This window comes from Colletotrichum phormii (assembly GCF_030913505.1).
Source record: "Colletotrichum phormii strain CBS 102054 chromosome Unknown BDP81scaffold_3, whole genome shotgun sequence".
Lineage (NCBI taxonomy): Eukaryota > Fungi > Ascomycota > Sordariomycetes > Glomerellales > Glomerellaceae > Colletotrichum > Colletotrichum phormii.
This window is the reverse complement of record NW_026851445.1, coordinates 1,418,339-1,438,149: the sequence shown is the minus strand read 5'-3', so window position 1 is coordinate 1,438,149 and position 19,811 is coordinate 1,418,339. Positions and strand designations below refer to the sequence as shown.

At 54.1% G+C, this 19,811-nt stretch overlaps 5 protein-coding genes across 5 annotated transcripts; all 5 read left to right on the top strand.

Annotated features, from left to right (window-relative positions):
• Positions 1-1,430: 1,430 nt before the first annotated feature.
• Positions 1,431-3,535, top strand: BDP81DRAFT_458060 (uncharacterized protein; the record flags this gene model as incomplete). Its single annotated transcript, XM_060593362.1, has 2 exons — positions 1,431-1,755; positions 1,812-3,535. 2 exons carry the CDS (start codon positions 1,431-1,433, stop codon positions 3,533-3,535), a joined length of 2,049 nt encoding a protein of 682 aa, XP_060449819.1.
• A 628-nt stretch (positions 3,536-4,163) lies between these two features.
• Positions 4,164-6,008, top strand: BDP81DRAFT_418310 (Yip1 domain-containing protein). Its single transcript, XM_060589695.1, has 3 exons — positions 4,164-4,580; positions 4,652-5,228; positions 5,307-6,008. Exons 1-3 carry the CDS (start codon positions 4,505-4,507, stop codon positions 5,554-5,556), a joined length of 903 nt encoding a protein of 300 aa, XP_060449818.1. The 5' UTR covers positions 4,164-4,504; the 3' UTR covers positions 5,557-6,008.
• Positions 6,009-6,972: 964 nt separating this feature from the next.
• Positions 6,973-13,285, top strand: BDP81DRAFT_478659 (uncharacterized protein). Its single transcript, XM_060594862.1, has 6 exons — positions 6,973-7,549; positions 7,612-8,224; positions 8,279-8,679; positions 9,597-11,253; positions 11,307-12,962; positions 13,049-13,285. Exons 1-6 carry the CDS (start codon positions 7,178-7,180, stop codon positions 13,108-13,110), a joined length of 4,761 nt encoding a protein of 1,586 aa, XP_060449817.1. The 5' UTR covers positions 6,973-7,177; the 3' UTR covers positions 13,111-13,285.
• Positions 13,286-14,552: 1,267 nt separating this feature from the next.
• BDP81DRAFT_129472 (uncharacterized protein) lies at positions 14,553-15,900 on the top strand. The gene is made up of 2 exons (XM_060581719.1): positions 14,553-14,694; positions 14,751-15,900. The coding sequence occupies exon 2, from the start codon at positions 14,753-14,755 to the stop codon at positions 15,803-15,805; it is 1,053 nt and encodes a 350-aa protein (XP_060449816.1). The 5' UTR covers positions 14,553-14,694; positions 14,751-14,752; the 3' UTR covers positions 15,806-15,900.
• Positions 15,901-18,211: 2,311 nt separating this feature from the next.
• On the top strand, positions 18,212-19,752 carry BDP81DRAFT_310727 (calcium/proton exchanger; the record flags this gene model as incomplete). The annotated part of the gene is made up of 3 exons (XM_060583665.1): positions 18,212-18,687; positions 18,742-18,948; positions 19,005-19,752. The coding sequence occupies 3 exons, from the start codon at positions 18,212-18,214 to the stop codon at positions 19,750-19,752; spliced, it is 1,431 nt and encodes a 476-aa protein (XP_060449815.1).
• Between the last annotated feature and the right edge of the window lie 59 nt (positions 19,753-19,811).

Genomic DNA, 19,811 nt, shown 5'->3' with positions numbered 1-19,811 from the left:
TGCTGCAAGAAGATGGAGGAGGGTCTGGGCCCCGGGGCCCTGTCTTGCTCAGCTGGGCCCTGTCAGTTCTCCTCACCAATCTTGCCCTATCCGCATCGGTGCGGTGCCGTCACAGAGCAGAGAGCAAAGCAAAGTAAAGCAACCTAAGCAAAGTAGAGCTGGACATGCCCCCCCCCCCACTCCCGTCCCCCCACCCCCCCCCCCCCCCCCCTCCGCAGCCGCCGCCGCTGCAGCCTCTCTCAAATCACATTTGCCAAACCACTTGCTAGACGAGCTGTCATAAAAAGATGCTCGCCTCCTCCGCCATTCGCAACACATGGCACTCCTCCAGATCTCCTCCTTCTTCTTTTTTCTCTCTGTCTCCTCTCCCTCAGCCATTACTACACTATTAGGTGTTTGTTCTCGCTGTGATTCTGGACCCAAACAAACTTGAACCAACGGCATCCCGCAATCAAATCAACCCGTCGTTTTCGCCACTAGCAGCTCGGCTCGTTCCAACTTATCTACGAAGTACGCCTACGCAAGCTACCTACGGCTACGGTACGGATAATACCTAGGTTGCATCTCCTCGCCTGCCCTCGACGTATTTCTTCGAGATTTCAGCCAACCTTGGTTCAACGTCCGAGTGCATCCACTACGTCAGGTTATCTGTGTCTGCATGTACCTCAAACTCAGACTACCTTAACCTCGAGGGAACTGCAACGTTCACAACCCCCCCGCCAACGCCAAAGAAAAAACCTCCACCACCACCACGACCACCACAAAACGGTCTTGTTCTGACCGGCCTGCGCCCTCTCCGCACTATCCATCAGCTTGGATATCCGACTACACTTCGACTTTCAGCCCCCGTTTCTCATTCTGCAGTAAACCGCACCGAGGTGGCAACTGTCACTTGAACACCTCCAATCCGCCTTCTCTCACTGCGCATACCTGCTTGTGTACGACGCGACGCAATACCGTCCATACTCTGCACGCCCGCTACCCTGTGCCAGTCACATAAGTCGGGTCCACCACTTTCACTGCCACGGCCACTCGATCGGTATAGCTCGTGAGAGTGAGACTGACAGCCTTCGCTTGCGAGGTGACAGCGCAATCTGTGTCCCACGCCCAGCATCCAGCGCGTACTACAATCAACAACATTTTGAGAAAACAACCACTCAGCTCAGTCCCGATTGGTCTCCCAGACGTATAACAGCTGCCGCTCAAGATAAGTCGAGCTTCTATTTGGCGCGGCCGCCTGATACGACGCCTTGTGGTATTGAAGATCCACCAAGCTCTCCGCGGCATTCAAGCATTCTCTTAAAGCCTACCCGCCATACTTCGCAGCCGATTAAGACTCCGGACGACGTGTGAGGAGACGGACGTAATTGCGATTCAATCGGACATATATCCCAGACCTTGTTTCAGCCACGAGCCAACTGTTCTTTGTCATGGAGCAAACGTTCATGACCATTCATTCCACGGACCCCAGCGCTGCCATTTTATTCGTGTCCGACTCAGTCTACGACATACTGGGTTATACCCCCCAGGAAGTGCAGGGAAAATCATGCTTTGACTTCTTCCACCCCGACGAGGTACCCTTCGCTCGCTCTATCCATAGTCGCGGCGTCTCGCTAGACAAGGCAGCCGTGCTTCACTATGCTCGCATCATGGCACGCGATGGCCAGTGGGTGAGCTGCGAATGCTGCTTCACTGTCGTTCACGATGTCTTGGTTGCCTGTACCAGTATTTATCGACGGGACGAAAAGAGTCACAGTAAGCGAGAAATCTTAGCATCACATTCAATTCATCTCATGCTAATGCCGCGACAGGACGAGCCGTCGATGCACCTCAGATCCGTCGATTGTTCTCGAGCTCCCCTCGGGATCCTCGTTACCACATGCTGGAGCATCTCTCACCCAAGTTCAGAATGCCCCCCGTGGAACGCGAGCCCCGCGCAGCTCTCATCCTCAACAGATTCACCCGCACCTTGACCGTCATGTTCGCGACCAATGCAGTCTCCTCGATTCTCGGCGTCAGGCCCGACCAGATCAAAGATAAGAGCTTCTATGAGTGCATACAGGAGAATTGCCTGCCGGATGCCATCCGTTGTTTGGAAAGTGCAAAGGCCAATGACTCGATTGCCTACCTAAGGTTCTGGTACAGAGATCCGCGTCGGCCTGAGGACTTTGACGATGAGGAGGAAGACGAAGAGCACAACAGCGGAAATTCCAGTGACTCTGAGGGCGGAGGTGTCCAACTCGATGGTCGCATGGACATTGACAAGGATGACGGTCCCGCGATCAAACAAGAAGACCAAGGTCGTCCGGATATGTCGAATCACAGCTCTGCAAACCAAACAACGACCACAAACGCCTCTGGCTCGAGCAACCAAACACAGAACACTGCAGCCACCACCGCCCCTTCAGTCGACGGATCGGCGGCCCAGGCATCGACGCCCGCGGAACCCATGCGTAACCGTCGACGGGAACCGCCCCAGGCTTTTGAGCTCGAAGCTGTCGTGTCATGCACCTCCGACGGTCTTGTCGTTGTCATTCGCAGAGCGCGCCCACCAATTCCGGCACCTCACCCGCCGTTGGTCGTCCCAACCTACACTAACGGTCTCTTTGCGGCGCCTTGGGGTCATCATCCCATCCGGCCTCAAGTTCCCCAGGAATCGCTCTACAACTTCAGACCTCCTCTCATGCCTCAGTACATGCCTTTGCAAGACAACGTCATGGCTGCTGGGGGTCCACCTGTGGACCATCTCATGAGCTCCATCAGAGATGTTGCCGTCTTCGCATGGGCATTGGTGGGAATCAATGGTAATCTCTCGACGTACACGCGAGGAATGCCACGCGGCGAGTCTATACCCGACGGGGGTCTACCTATATGGGATCCCAATGCAGCAAGTGCTTCTTTACATGGACCGGAGAACCAGGCGGTTCGTCGATGGACCCAATACGACAAGGAAAAGACCTTTGGTCCGCCCTCATCGGCTTACCGACAGTCGTACAACCAAGGCATACCATCCGGGTATAGCCATGTACCTCAGATGGGCAGCTACATCTACTCTCAGCCGCCGCCGCCCACGTGGCCCGGTCTACAGCCCGCCTACACGTCGGCGTTTGACCCGTACTCGAGGAACAACAATCATCGAGAACAGCATCATCATCATCATCATCATCATCATCAACCGCAGCTTCATTACGACTACCAGGCCCCTCGTCAGCAGCATCAACCGCAGCCACAAGGTTTTGGTAACGGTCAACGAGGAGCGCTGGAAAATCAGCCATGGGGTGAAATACCCCCGCCGTACAACGGCCAAGGTCAAACCAATGGTCGTTCCAATGGACATGCTGGCGGACATTCGAACGGTCAGCCCAATGGCCAGTCCAACGGGCGGGCTAACGGGCAGACTAACGGCCAACCCAATGGACAGCCCAATGGGCGTTCCAACGGCAACGGACATGTCGATGGAAACTCCGGCAATGGTCCAAACGGATCGGCCGGGCCAAATGATCCATTTCATGGCTATCGTTACCCATGGCAGTAGTTGGAACACTCGAACATGGCAGACGGTAGCATGAGGATGACCATCTCACGAACTCGGGAGTGCATCTGGCGGATTCCATACAGACAGAATGTGATCAAAATTTCAAGGAAGGAAAGTAGGTAGAGGCATTATGAATCCTCGAAGAAGTCGGTAGTGGTCGGTGACGACAAGGAAACAAAAGATTGGGGTGGTTTCCTTCCCCCTCTGGCACAGAGGACGTTGAAAAGGGGGTTGTGTGTACTAGGCATCGGCGTTCCGCGTTTTACTAGAAACGGACGGTAAAAATGAAAAGATACCCCGCGAGGAGCTCGCAAAGGAGGAGAACAAATTTTGTATATAGACGAGTTGGCAGCAGGGTCGCTTGCTGATGTGGAGTTTTTGGTATATTTATTCAAACTAGGTAATTCAGGGCAAAGCTATCTAACCCACATTCGGATTCCATAGCGCGTGATTGTGCGTGTGTATTTAGTTGATCTTGATGTTTGAATCTTTATGTGCACCTGTTCAAAGAGCTTCGACGGACCAGCTCCGTCACGGACAGGACGGGAATCCACATTGAAATCCGGGCCTGGGCCGCGGGAGGGTACAGCACGGAGTGGGGTCAGCACGTTACCCAGACGGGCCATCCCCTAGGCCGGGCAGTTAGCGAGGGCGTGGCATCAAGTGGATCGGGGATGCGGATCTCTTTTTTTCCGATTCAAGGGAGCTTGGACCACCCAATGCTTTCGCCCTGGAGGAAACCGTGGAGTCTTTGACCCAGGAGTCGCAAGCTGCTACGTACGTCAATTAGACCAGAAAGTCCGCCATCCCATCTCGCGAACTTGAAGGTTGCAAAGCGGTTTGCAGTTGAACCATAACGATTCCCCACGACCACATTTCGGATACAACTCTTCTATTGTCCATTACGAAAGGACGAAAGCAACGACAAGTAGTGTTGTTTGTTGAATAACACGAGTTCCCGTTTCAGCCATGGCATCTACGAGCAAACGAGACGACTATGCCAACCCTCCCTTGCCTGACGACGACTTGATTGATCCTGATGATGGTAAGCTTTCTAAAGAGAACATACAGCATGGCTGGTTGATGGAAAGCTAACATGCAAATCTGTGATAAAAGCTGATCTAGATGACTTCGACGACCCTCTCGGCAACACATCCTCACGCCAGCCACTGACAGGCAACATCGGCTCGAGCTCCTCCTCCTCCTCGCGCCCGCTCAACGAGAACGCCTGGACGTCACGCATACCGGGTGAAGACCGCGCCGCGCCGCAAAACACAATCGACGAGTCCGTGTGGGACACGCTCCGCCGCGACCTCCTCGCCGTCTGGGCCAAGATGAGGGAGGTGCTGTACCCCAAGTACCTGCTGGGCGGCACCATGTTCGACGCCGACGGCCTGCGGGGCGCGTACGCCAACATCCGCGGCGCGGGCATCTCGGGCGCGCGCGAGGAGCTGACGGGCCTGGCGAGCCGCTTCATGGACTCGGAGGCGCTGCTGTCGCAGAATAATATGACGCCTGGCCTGCGGGACTGGGATCTGTGGGGCCCGCTTATCTTCTGTCTGCTTTTGAGTCTCTTGCTCAGCTTCAATGCGAGGGCGGACCAGAAGGATGCCGTGTTTAGCGGTGTGTTTGCCATGGTTTGGATTGGGGAGGCTGTGGTGACGTTGCAGATTAAGCTGTTGGGAGGAAGCATGTGAGTTTTTTCCCCTTTGCGCAGTATCTGCGGCCATGAACACACGTGTGTCAGCGAAATACTAACAGACCGCCGTAGCTCTTTCGCGCAAAGCGTCTGCATCATAGGATACACGCTCTTCCCCTTGGTGATTGCGGCACTGCTCTCTGCCTTTGGCATCCCGACCGTTGTCCGGGTCCCTGTGTATCTCGTCCTCGTCGCATGGTCTCTGGCGGCAGGCGTCAGCATCCTGGGCGGCAGTGGTGTGGTCAAGAACCGCGTGGGAATCGCCGTGTACCCGCTATTCGTCTTCTACATCGGCCTGGGCTGCCTCTGCTTCATCAGCTGAGCTGCGACGACTAGGTCGCGAGTCGGAGCAGGAGATCGAGGGGTCTGAGCAGGTTGAGAGATGTACTGTATACGTGGCCTTGGCTGAGGACCTAAGGCGCACACTGTATTCTAGATATCCATGTTGTGCTACTCATCCTCGGGATGATGGCAGGCCACTGAATGAGAAATGGGCGTTTTGATTTTCTGCTGTTAGTTTGGGCTGTTTGAGGACGAGAGTGTCCCGTCTCGCGATAACCCTGTGTGTGCGCCGCCGTACCCGAATTGTGTTTTGCCAAATGTATCTGGGAGGGGGAAGTAGTTTCCCAACGGAACATGTCGTGTAGTGGGAATGGTTATAAATTGGTCATTTCGAATACTATCTAGTTGTAAGACAACCCAGGTCATGAACCAAGGCAAGGACGAACGATTTCTAGCTGCAAGCGGCGTCGGTAGTTGCCGCTAGAATGTCACCTGCGTTGCCCTTTTTGGACAGCCACACCACGGCAGGGCCATTCATCTGACACCTCAGACATCGGAGGCGGGGAACCCCACCGTAGGAACGGTACGGTACAGTGTACCTTACCTTACATCCCGTCACAAGAGAACCTGACTTTTTTAAGTCTCAAATACCCCTCACTTCCAGTCACGCTCTATCCAGTTCAAGGCTAAATCCTCGTCGTATTGAATAGCTAGCTCCCTTGGAACATTGCGGCAGGGTGGTGATATAAATGAGGCTAAAAAAACAAATGAATAAAGCAGAAAGCAAGACAGGACAAAGATTCAGAGGTAGCGAGTTTCTCTCGGGGTACGGCATAGGAAGTTCTAGGCCATCTCAAAGGCAAAGGGCGCTAATGCATGCCGCCATGGGGCCCAATTGAATTCAACTTCTAGGTTGGCACCGTGGACGAGCTGAAGGTGAGGTGCCCAGGCTTTTTTACTCTCGTCTGGCCCCCCCGGGCAGCCGTGACCCGTCGTCTTATCCGAGCCCGGAGCGCACCGAATTGATTGGATCGATTAACCCAGGCGGGAGTCGGTCCCGTCCAATTATTTCCCATCTCAGCGAGCAACGCCAAATCTCTCTGTGAAAGACGAGCCGCTCTTTGTATCGCGCCTACCTTGACTTAGTGATTGTGTACTGCCTGTACTACGGAGTATACCTACTGTACCGCGCTGCAGCAACATCGTAGCACCGCCACTACCTGGACAGTGGACTGACTACCTACCTTACCTTAACTTGCTAGACATTTCTCAACCACAACCTTAACCCCCAAACGCCAGTCGCGCGACACCACCGCCCCCAGAACCCAGAACCCAGAAACGCGGACCTCGGTGTTCTTACCCTGTCGACAACCAAGTTTACTATTGCTCTCGTCGTGGAGAACGACTCTTGGTCTATTGCACAGCAACTGGGCCTTTTTTTTTTATCCTTCTTGCCTTTTTTTTTTTTTTTTGGCTTCTCGTCTGCGCGGCAAAACCCATTTGCCAGCAGTTTCCCACGCTACTAAACTACACCGATTTTGCTCCATCGCTAGCAAAAGTCGGGCACAGAGAAACCTCCGCACCACCACCCGACGACGAACGACGTACACGACGCAGAAACCGCTCCAACACAGGAACGCAGCCAAAAAAAAAAAACCACCATGGCCGACGATCCCCAGCCGGGCAGTCCCAAGTCGGACCCGATCGACGCAAAGGAGGACGCCGAGACCGCCGCTGCCCGCAAAGAGCTGAAGCACACGGCTATCTCAGAGAAGTCCTCCGCGGCGGAAGGAGCCACCGCCGACACGACGCCTTGGGGATCGCAGAACGAGGACCACAAGGACCACGTCTCGTCGCCCAAGAAGAAGCGGGCGCACGACCAGCTGGACGAGGACAAGGACGCCGACGAGGCCGACGTCAAGAGTGTCGCCTCGAGCGACTCGGCCAAGGACAGGGCTTTGCGGCTGGAACCGGAGAAGAAGAGACATAGGGACGAGGTTGCCGGCTCTGGCGACGCTGCGGCCGATTCCTCTGTAGGCTTTGATCTTGACGCATGTGGTTTTGCCGTGCATACTGACGCTGTTCCCTTCTATAGGCGCCACCGACTACCGATACAAAGACGACAGAGAAAGCCGCAACAGAAACTACATCACAGGATTCTACAAAGGACGAGAAGAAGGGAACGTCGAGCTCTGCGTTTGCCAGCTCTGGCTTCGCTAAATTGGCGGCATCGAGTGCGTCCCCTTTCGGCTCGCTAGGAAGTGCGACCAAGGGAAGTGTCTTTGGCGGAGCGAAGGCTGGCGCGTCACCTTTTGGCGGTCTGTCTCCATCCAAGCCTGATGCCGCCCCGGCTCCTACACCTACCCTGAGCTTCGGCGGTGCCGGTTCGGCCTCGTCGCCTTTCGCCAGCGTTAAGCCCGCCGGCGCAAATGGCGGTTTTGGCTCAGTGTTTGGCAGTGCCTTTGGCGGCGGTCTAGGCGGCAAACCACTTTCGAGCTTCGCCAAGACGGGCGAGTCTTCTTTTAAGACCGAGAAGGCGGCCAAGCCGTTCGGAGCTCCTGACAGCGACGCGGAAGACGACAACGAAGATGAGACTGAAGGCGATGCCGATGGAGCCTCAGAGTCTGGCGACAAGGACGAAAAGGAAGAGTCTGACAAGGAAGAGACCAAGGCTGGGGACGATAAGAAACGTACCAAGCTGCAGAAGAGTAAGCAGGCGTTTCCCATTCCGGGACGCGCGAAGTCATACTGACCTGTTGTAGTTACTGTCGACGACGGCGAGGCCGGAGAAGCTACCATAGTCCAGGTCAGAGCCAAGATATTCTACTTGGACAAGGAGGTTGGCTGGAAGGAACGCGGATCTGGTATGCTTAAGATCAACGTTCCCGAGGCTTGTGTCCAGTTCGACGAAGGTGGCTTGCCGATACCTGGCTCCTTTGATGCATCGGCTCTGGAAGACTTGGAAGATCCCGAGGCTGGCGAGAGCAGAGCCAGCAAGGTGCCTCGTCTCATCATGAGGCAGGATCAGACTCACAGGATACTACTGAACACGGTCATCCTGCCGGCGATGCAGTTCCAGGAAAAGGCGACGTTGAAGAGCGTCGGCGTCATGTTCACCGCCTTTGAAGGCGCGGAGGCTAAGCCAGTGAGCGTCCATGTGAGAGTATGTGTTCCCCAACACCACCGAACTGTGAAGCGATTTGATTTGCTAACTCATCACGTCCAGCTGAGTGCTGCTAGTGCAAAGTTATTCCTGAACGAGGTTGGAATGGTGCAGCGAGAGCTCTTGAGCAACTGAGTGATCCATACCGGTATTTCTCAAGTGGTTTTGAGATAGCCGGCGGCGTTAATGGTCGCTTAAATATACCTGTTCAACGAACAAGGGGCGAGTACGCATCACTATAAAGGGAGAGCCAGCGTGAGCATCTCCGGAGCCCGCCTGGAGGCCGTAGGCTACCTTACCTTAGAGAGCGGGCAAGAAGAAGGGCATGCACACAATGGGTGGGATGGCAGAGATTTGTTTAGGAGTCCAGTTTGAACTAGGCGGATATCTCAGGCCCTTATCCTGTCATGATACCAGGAAACCAGGTATCCTTCGATACATTAGATATCACACTCAGTACATTGTAACATGGACACAATTCGACTGAAGATTGAATATTCATTCAAGTTGTCGGGACTTGGACCGTCTCTGTGTAGGAGCCTTTGAACGACTGTAGTTCGAGTGTCGACAAGGGGATACTGTAGGTGGCGCACGTGACCTGGTGTGGATTACGTGACGCAGACGACTTCTTTGATCTAAGAGGCAGTGACGTCGCGCGTCCAAACGCTGGGCACATCACGCTTCACCATCTGTATGTCCAGGAGCTTTTTCTCACAAGGGTGCCGAGCCAGTCACTTTCTGTTGTCGACTTCTAAACCCCAATTCTTCGCTCTCGCATTCGAGAGATGGCGGCCTGCTAAGGGTCACTGGTTCAAGCGACCATGTCGAGCGCTGCTCCAGGCGAGCCCCAGGCGATAGTACGGAAGCCCAGGGGTAAGAGGAAGCGGCAAGAAGATGAGAATGGTACTTCTACGCAGGAGCGTCAGAACGGTGGCGGTTCCATAGAGGACGGCCCATCTAATACCGACGATGCAGCGTCCACTGACGCACAGAAAACGACCAAGTCCAGGAAACGGGCTGCGCCGAAAAAGGCCGGGTCGAAACGGAATAGCACGGAAAGCGTAGCCCCCGCCGAGGAGTGCAAGATTGAGTGGCCTCAACGGTTCAAGGACTTGGAGAAGACGCATCGCGCGCTCAATCTCGTCTTTACGTTTTGTTGTACTCGCAAACACCTCGCCACCACGTTTGAGACGATCAAGTCCTCGGTGGAATCGCATACAAAGACGTCCTTGACAGTCGAAGATATAGCTTCCATCGCCGCCATACGCCCCGAGGGCGTCAACTTTGCCTATGTCGACGAGATTATGCTGCAGACCGAGGTTAGGGGCGCCGAGCGCGACGTGGTGTTCAAGAAAGGGCGGGATTTCCTCTCTCAGGCGCCCGCTCCGGACGCCTCTGTCGGAGGCATTTCGGGTCTCGAGAAGCTGGATCACCACCCCGATGAGGCTGTCGAGGGAGGCAAAGAAGTGCTGTACTTTGAGTTTGTGGACGGCGATCTGAAACGACAGGTCAAGGACAGGAAGACGGGCGAGATTATCAAGCCGAACAGGAAGCTGAGGGAGGAGACTCTCAAGATGCCCGTCTACAGCCAGAAGCAGATGACGAACTTGATCGAGAGGCGGAATCAGAGGTTCAACGACGCCATTATCCATTTTCTCAACCAATGCGTCGCTGATGGGCTTGATCCCGAGCTGAGTCTGGCGACGGCAACGGAGGCTCATATTCCTGTACCGACAACCATAGAGGAGGAGGGGCCAAAGGATCTCGGAGCTTTGCCCGAGTCTATCCCAACAGAACGGAAAAGTGTCCCGGAGATTGTACAGGAGCTGAAAGACTGCTCTTGGTACAGTGGTCAGATTGTGCCCGACGGACACCGCGTGTTTGAGCCACAGGAGCCCGTCTACGGCGATCTCAACTTCCTCCTCAGCCAGGATCTTGTGAATGCGCTGTACAACGCAAAGGGCATCACGCAATTCTTTGCGCACCAGACCGAGGCCATCAACGGCCTGCTCGAAGGGCAGCACGTCGTCGTGGCCACGTCGACGAGCTCCGGCAAGTCTCTGATTTACCAGCTGCCGGTGATCCACGCCCTGGAAGAGAACCCGCACACGCGCGCCATGTACATTTTCCCGACGAAAGCCTTGGCGCAGGATCAGAAACGGAGTCTGAGGGAGCTTATGAGCTATATGCCGGGTATGGGGGAAGTGCTCGTGGAGACGTTTGATGGAGATACGCCGATGAAGGAGCGCAATGTGATCCGGGAAGAGGCGAGAATCATCTTTACAAATCCGGATATGTTGCACATCACAATTTTACCGCAGGAGGAGAGGTGGAGGACGTTCCTGAAGAACCTCAAGTATGTCGTCGTCGATGAGCTGCATTACTACAACGGGCAGATGGGTTCCCACGTGGCGTTCATCATGAGGAGGCTACGAAGAATATGCGCTGCCGTTGGGAACCGCCACATCAAGTTTATCTCGTGTTCTGCGACGGTAGCCAACCCTAGGCAGCACTTTAAGACGATCTTTGGCATAGAAAATGTGCGATTGGTTGACTTTGACGGCTCCCCGTCCGGCATGTTTTCTGCCTGGCCCCTTTTCCAATTTCCATGGACTAACTTGAGATAGGCCGCAAAGAGTTTCTCTGCTGGAACACGCCGTACAAGGACCCCGGAGACCCGGCAAGCGGTCGAGGTGATGCCTTGTTCGAATGTGCTCGCCTCTTCTGCCAGCTGATGCTCAGGGGCGTGCGCATCATTGCTTTTACCAGGGTCAGAGAGCAGTGCGAGAAGCTGGTCACCGCAGTGCAGCAGGAACTGGAATCTCTCGGGCGGCCAGAGTGCGTCAACAGAGTCATGGGCTACAGAGGCGGCTACACGGCGCAAGACCGACGGCGAATAGAGTCAGAGATGTTCGAAGGCAAACTCCTCGGCATCGTCGCGACCACCGCCTTGGAGCTTGGTATCGACATTGGCACGTTGGACTGCGTGCTGACCTGGGGGTTTCCCTATACCATTGCCAACTTGCGCCAACAGAGCGGCCGCGCTGGACGAAGGAACAAGGACTCGCTGTCGGTCTTGGTGGGCGACTGTTTCCCGACTGACCAACACTACATGCAGAACCCGGACGAAATCTTTTCCAAGCCGAACTGTGAGCTACAGGTCGATCTGGAGAATATGCTGGTGCGAGAAGGGCACATCCAGTGTGCCGCGTATGAAATGCCTATCCGGCCGGTTGAGGATGCTCAGTATTTTGGCAAGGATTTGCCCATCATCTGTGAGGAGAGGCTGGTAAAGGATCCTTTGGGTTTTTATCACTGCCACGATCGGTTTCGTCCCGTCCCTTCGAGGTTCGTCGCCATCCGTGATACTGAAGATGATCACTTTGCCATTATCGATATCACGCACGGTAAGAATGAAGTCTTGGAGGAGCTTGAAGCATCAAGGGCAACGTTTACGATATACGACGGCGCCATTTTCCTTCACCAAGGGAACAAGTACTTGGTCAGGGATTTCCAGCCCGAAAAGATGATGGCGAGAGTGGAGCGCGTCAAGGTCGAATGGACCACGACGCAGCGAGACTTTACCGACATTGACCCGATCGAGACGGAAGCCATTCGAAAGATCTCCGGATCCATGTCGAGAGCCTTTTATGGCACAATCAAGATCCAGCAGAACGTGTACGGGTTCTTCAAGGTGGACAAGAAGAAGCGCGTGCTCGACGCCGTGCACGTCGACAACCCCCCCGTCATCCGCTACGGCAAGGGGATGTGGCTCGACATACCGAAAAAAGCACTACAGATCCTCGTCGACCGACGACTGAACATCGCCGCGTCGATCCACGCGGCCGAGCACGCCATCCTCAGCCTGATGCCCAACTTTGTCATTAGCCTACCGGGCGACGTCCGCACGGAATGTAAAATCGCCCTCAAAGAATTCGCCAACAAGGATTCCCAGAGGAAGAGACCGGGCCGTCTGACGTTTTACGACGCCAAGGGCGGTGCCAGCGGGTCGGGAATCAGCACAAAGGCGTTTGAGCACGTGGACCATCTGCTGCAGCAGGCCGTGAAGCGGGTCGAGGACTGCTACTGCGAGCACGGGTGCCGGGAGTGCGTTGCGTCGGACCAGTGTAAGCAGGCGAATGAGGTGATGAGCAAGGCGGGGAGTCAGGTGATCTTGAAGACGTTGTTGAATTTGGAGATTGATGTTGATGCGTTGCCGATGGGGCCGGAGGAGTATTGTCCTGCGGGGATTGAGACTGTTGTTGTGGCGCAGACTGTGCCGGGTAAGGATGGGGAGAGGGTGAGGGTTGTTGAGGTGAAGGAGGAGGAGTTTGATGAGGGGGATACGGTTTTGTTGGAGGAGGTTGAGGTTTGGGATGGGCGGGAGGAGGAGGAGGAGGTACGGGAAGATGGAGAGGTGTGAGGCTGTGATGGTGTGAGGTTGTGATTATGGGAGTTCGTACTGGAATTACGATATAGCCTACCGATAACACTGGAGGAACTCGAACAGAGTTTAAGCTATTGTCAACTCATGAAATTGTCATGCCTGTCTACCTGCGCTTGCCCGCACATCCTCATTAACTCGCCCTTCTCTGTCAATTTCAGGGGTTGGGTAGCCGAATACTAAAAGATAACGACTCAGGGGTAGTTTGTTCGTAAGTGAAGCCAGAGAAGGGTCCTCGTTTGTGACGTTTCAATCTTGTGGTCGTATATCCTCTTGTTTCTTCACTCCGAGATACTAGGCTAGCTGGGCAATACGGAGGATATAAAGGGCTTTGGTGTGACAGTCATCAAGTGAGTTGAAGTTAATATCCTTCCTAGGGAAATATTACACATGACACGCCGTCCCGGCAGAGGATCACTGATGGTGATGGGTGAGTGATGGTTATAGCATCACATCAGGTCCTGGAATTGTACTCGTTTCCTCTTCTATTGGTTTCTTCATCTTGACGTCCCCCTATTCGCAAACGACCGACATCCTGGAAGAAGATATGCCAGTATGATTTGATATTCTACTGAGAACCAGCGAACTCCTAAAGCCGGGTGTATAGGTAGGAGCGAGTAAGTAACCTTCCTACCCAAGCATGCCTGCCTGGCGAATTTCTGCTTCTAGTTCCTTCTAGAACGTCATAAAAATGTGACATCGGCACCTCAGCTTTAGTATCACGACTATTTTACTACTGTTAACCATATGGGTCGCTCAATAACTGTCATTACTCAATCTCATATTGGGTAGGTAGGTACTTCATTAGACATTGAGGTGAAAAGGTGAAAAGAAAAACAGAAAAAAATAGAAGAAAAAAGTAAACGGACCTATTGATTGAGGATTCGAATGATCGAAACCTTGATGTAAACCAGAGACCTCATAATCTAGTTAAAGATCAAGACCCTCTACCCCTCAACCACTAGGCCCGTTCGTGGTGTTGAGGGATGTGAAGTTGATTATAAGGTGGGGGAGGACAGGCAGGCAGGCAGCATCAGGTGAGTAAGGGACCCATTCGTGAGGGTATATTCAAGTAATGTGAATACACACCTCACCCCATCGCTCCTTCCCACGGGTGATGCCTTTGTTCCTTCCCTCTTGCCCTTAACTGCCTACCGACCGCCTCTTGACCGCCCACGAACCGCCCTTTACTGATTCCTCCTTTCCCATTCCTATAAATACCCCCCTTCTCATCGCCTTCTCCCTCGTCCATGCTTTTCCCTTCACGCTTCCACTCACTCTTTGACCTTAGCTTTAAGATCGCTTTTATCACCTCTTCCTCTTGCACGATTATATACGGCAAGCGTCAAGACGTTGTTCAAATACATCAGACCGAAAATTTGCCCTCTTCTCGACTATTCCATCCAAGAAAGCTTCCATCTAAGAGGCTTTTCAGTCTAAGAAAGAGCGATCTGAGCAGTGTTGAAGCACCTCTTTCTCGAAGAAGGTTCGCAAGACACACTTTCTTCCCCCGGCACCCAGCATCTCCATCCCACACCAGAACCCTCATCGACGATCACACCCAGCAATCAGTATATCACTCCCTTTGTGCCCTATCAACTTGAATTTTCACTAAAATTCACGATAGAAATGGCTCAGAACGATGCTCAAAGACTTGCTCCCCACGACCAGGTCCTGGCGTCATGCCTGGCCCGGCTCAACCTCGAGAATGACCAAGCTCGAAGGGTCTCTGCCGCTCGTGCGGCTGCCACAGCTGCTGTTGGTGGCAAGAGCGGTGGCAGCACGAGCAGCAGCAGCAGCAGCAGCAGTCTGAGCGGTCTCGGTCGTAGCGGAAGCAAGGCTACAAGAAGCCAAGGTCACGACGGCACTCTCAAAGCTGGACCTTCTAACACTGCCGGCGTCGAGCAGCTGGTTTGCATCGACGCAGATCCTTCCAACGCCAGCACAACGACTACGACAAGCCATAGCAGAGGCTTTGCTCCCATGCGTATGGTTGCTGAGCAGCGGGGCCAAGTCACTCATGCACCCCACGAACAAGCGATCTCACAGTTTGCAAAGGAGTTCTACAGCCTGCCGTCCAACTACGCTGGCGACGCTTTGAACCTTCGCAATCAAAGTGCGCCATGCAAGGATGAGGAGAACACAGCACTCTTCATCACCGGACTTCCAGCTAATTGCACTCACACGATGCTGCTTGAGGCTGTTACTCGTTGTGCTCCGGTGGGAAAAGTCTACGCAGCCGTTATCAATGCCGCCAAACCAGCTGAAGGGCAGCTTTGTGCCGCAGCAAAGATAGTATTCTTTAATCGGGCTGGCGCTGAGAATTGCTTCAAGGCCATCAAGCAAGGAAGGCTCATTGTCGGAGGGCGCCGTCTCAGAGTTGTCTGGAACAGAACCAAGTCAGCTGTACAGCCAGACACCAGCAACTCAAGGGTTGTTCTAATCCGGGGCCCGTCTGGGCTGGTCAAACGCAATGAGCTCGAACACTGGTTCTCAAAGTACTTTGAGTACCAGACAGAGAGGGTCTTGGTTCGCAAGCAGACTGGACCTCAGGTTACAGTGCTGGAATGGCGGTTTGGTAGCTTCCGAGCACAAGCGGAGGCCGCCACTTTACTCCTCAGTCAGGAGGAGTTTGGCAACATGAAGTTGGAATGGCGTTGGGGAGTGGACCCTTGCGCCTAGAGATCTTCCAAGCTGGTAGAAGTAGAGGCGGCGGATCGGTTGTTACGGCACGGGAAGTGCGGGAAGGAAGTCAGAAAGCCAGAAGGTTAATGTTGGTGAGGCTGGCTGAGAGGAAGTGGACATTGTTTTGGGTGTTTTGGGCGTTTTGAGATTTCGTTTTTAGAAGAAAATACAACCAAAGACCCGATTATGGTCGACCAAAAGGGGATGTGCACCAGGATATGCAATGGAAGTCAGAGTGAATGCAGGCGGATCAAAGAAGCTTTTGCCAAGGGGACAAGCTGGGATGGAACGGTTCGCTCATCGGGGGTGGAGGTGGAGATGCGATGTGCGACGGTGTCTCAGGCTGTGTGGAAGCTCGTGGCATCTTGCTTGGCTTTGTCGATGGGAGACCCAGTTGTTCATCGGGGAGATGCTAGTGTGAGTCTTTCCTCTTGGCTGGTCTTGGCTCATATTGGCTTCATCTTGGTTTGACCTGGTTCGACATTTGGTTTTGCTTACTATAATATGCTCTGATCGTAGGTTCTCGGAACCATGGGTGTTATAGGCCCAGGTTTCTTGGAGTTGAGCCTCCCTCGTTCCCCCAGTCCCTCAGACCCCTTGTGTTGTGCGCGCGTTCCGTCAAAAGTCTGTGCTTGGCTGCCTCCCTCGGAGAGTTCAGGTGTCCTTACTTTATGCTCTGTCCGAAAAAAAGTTTGGTTCCTTGCAACTTCAGGGCGGGTTGCAGTTAGACGCATTGGACGCCCGCCTGGTGCATAACTTTGCACAGATTTTGAGATTTTGAGAAAAGCCTCGGCACTTTATCAGGAACCGGGGGAACTCGACACTCTCTGAGAGGACGGAGATGAGAAGCAATGTCCCCCCCCATGTCGGCGTGGTCATTGATGACAGACAAGTCTTGAAGAAAACATGATGAGAGCAGTGGCTGGATGCGCGTGGAACTCTGAGAATCTTGGAATGAAAGTCTTGGCACAATCTCTTTAACTGGTGGAGGAAGAGGGAAGGAAGACGGTAGTGACGGTAGTGTGCAGGCTTGCAGCAATTTGCAGTAAGGTACTCAGTGCTGGCGTTGCATTCTATTGGGGAAATGCTCCGGGACTTTGATGGTCTTCAGGGGTCTGCGATGGCTTTGTGACGTCGTTTGGCGTCGCTGGAGTTGCAGGCGTCGTTGGGCTGCTGCTTATCTGCACGACGTTTTGTCTTGGCGAATATTTCTTCCCCCCTCCCTTGCCTGCATTACCGCCAGTCTGGGAGTGGTGTCGCTTCTTTGTGGTGATGCAGGCTGGCTGGAGTCTGGACAACGCGAAGGAAAAAAAAACCAAACCAAAACATAACATGAAGCCTCGATACACGAATGGACCAGGCTTCCAGAAAGCAGGGCGTGTCTGCCTTTCCTATCGTCCGTACCTGGGATCAAATTCCAATTACCACCTCTCTCTCACGCGTCGCATCCTCACACACGGACGGGAAAAGTATCTTGTACTTTTGGTTTCACGGCATTTCAGGCGGCGCCCGTCGAACGAGCCAGCTGGCCAGGTGTACCCATACACACACGCACGCCCGCCGTCGCTCTCTCTTCCCAAGTTCCCACTCGTCCAACAATGCACAGGGGTTCTGTCAGAGCTCTTGGCATGACAGCAAGCTTGGCTGTGCCTTGATTCACCGACTCTCAACAAGCCCTGAACTCTCTCTCTCTCTCTCTCTCTCTCTCCCTCCCCGGGCAAGGTTTCTCTCGCTAGTATTGAGTCTACATGTGTATCCGTACCTTTTCTTCTTCGGCTCCCCTTGCTACATATGCTGCGAAGCCGAACATGTCACAAACTTTCTTGCTCTCTTTCGGATTGATGTCCCTTCAAACCACTGGCCCACCGTACACAGTTCAAGCTTCACTTACACAACAGCAACAAGACAATACCTATGTTCATACTCAGGTTCCCCCTTCTCACCGACTGGTCAGCAGCGAGAGAGAGAAAAGCTCAAGTTGAAACGTAGTCGCCCCGAAACCCCCCAGGCCCGGTCCAGCCCAGCCCCCCGGACAACCTTGAACACACAACCCCTGCTACCGCTACCCGCGGTTACCACATCACCGACGGACTGGACCACGTTGATCAAGACTGGGGAACGAAGGGCCCTCACTTCTTCTCCATCTCTTGAGAATCCGTTTATTATATTCCCCCTTCCCCCATCTGCTGTTCGTCCAGCCACACTGTCAAAAGTCTTGGTATTGGGGCTGTTCCACACTTCTTCACCGTCCCTCATCCCAGTGATACAACCTCGGTGTACCCGCCTTCTTCGACTTCATATAAGATATACATCCCGCCCTTACAGCATTGCTACTTCCTCCGAGTGAAGCACCTTGGAAGAGACATACTGTCTAGACAAACATAGACGACTCAAACCGCCGTCATGTCGGCTCCGAGGTCACCCTACCGCCAGAGCCACAGATCGTCAACCGATGGACGATCACGGCGACGAGAATCAAACCACCCCATCATCCCTCCCGAAAAGGCACGCACTTCCAACTACTCTTCCCGCGGCGGCGATGAGCTGCCGAGTCACAACGGGCACCTCCACCGAAAACCTCCGCCAGGTAGCAAAGTCAGAGTCAAGCCGTCCGGCGAGAGTGGCCGCAGGGGCTTCCACCCCTTCAAGTTCCTCAAGATTTCCTGGAAGTCATCAAGTCGAGCCTCCCTACTCTGCAACTTTCTCTGGCCTTTTGTACCTGCCGCTTTTGCCGTTCGATACATCCGACCAAACAACCATGTCCTCATCTTCATCCTCACTTACATCGCCATGATCCCCTGTGCCAACATGGTTGGTTTCGCCGGCCAGGAGCTTTCCCGGAAAGTCAGCCACGTCTTTGGCGTGCTGATCGAGACGACGTGAGAAAAGCCCGTTCTTCTGCCACAGCATATGATGCTAATACGAGTTCGTAGCTTTGGGTCCATTGTCGAAATCATCCTCTTCATGGTACTTCTCGCCGGAGACCAGTTCACCGTTATCAAAGCTGCCATCTTGGGATCCATCTTGGCAACTATGCTTCTCTGCTTGGGACTGTGTTTCATTGCCGGCGGCATGCGACGAGACGAGGCCGAGTTCAGCGAGGTTGTCAGTGAAGCGGGTAGCGGCTTGCTCCTCACAGCGTAAGTAGAACCTTTCCCACTGACGACATGACGCGATGCTAACAAACCGTGACCAGCGGCGTCGCCCTCGCCATCCCGACCCTCTTCGCCAACTCGCTCGAGAACCAGCTCACGGCCGAAGAACTCGGCAGCAAGACCCGCCACATCTCCCGCATCGTGTCCTGCCTCCTCATCATCGCCTACGCCGTCTACGTCTACTTCCAAGCCCGCACCCACCACGGAATCTACGACGCAGTTTTTGAGCACGACGAGCAGCGCGACCGCGACAAGCGCAAGGACATCAACAAGCCCAAGCTGACGCTGACCGAGTGCCTCGTCGCCCTCGTCATCTCCATTACGCTGGTGACGTTCATGGCCATCTACCTCGTCGAGCAGATCGCGCCCATTGTCGAGAAGCACAACATCTCGGACCCCTTCATGGGCCTCATCCTCGTGCCCTTTGTCGAAAAGGCCGCCGAGCACCTGACGGCCGTCGACGAGGCGTGGGATAACCAGATGAACTTTGCGCTCTCGCACGTCCTCGGCGCCACGCTGCAGACGGCGCTCTTCAACGCGCCGCTTGTGGTTATCGTCGCGTGGGGTCTGCACAAGCACATGGATCTCGTCTTTGAGGTGTTTGATATCGGCATGCTCATCTTGGCTATCCTGACGGTTGGAAATTTCTTGAGGGATCAGAAGAGTAATTACTTGGAGGGATTCTTGAGTGTGACGATTTACGTTGCTATTGCCGTGGCTGCGTTTTATTATCCCACGCTACATGGCGGTGCTGCTGCGGAAGGGGGAAGTGCGGAAGGGGGCCATTGAGGCGGCGTGGGATATGTATGTGTATGAATGGGATGGTAAGAAAAGGAAATAACAATAAC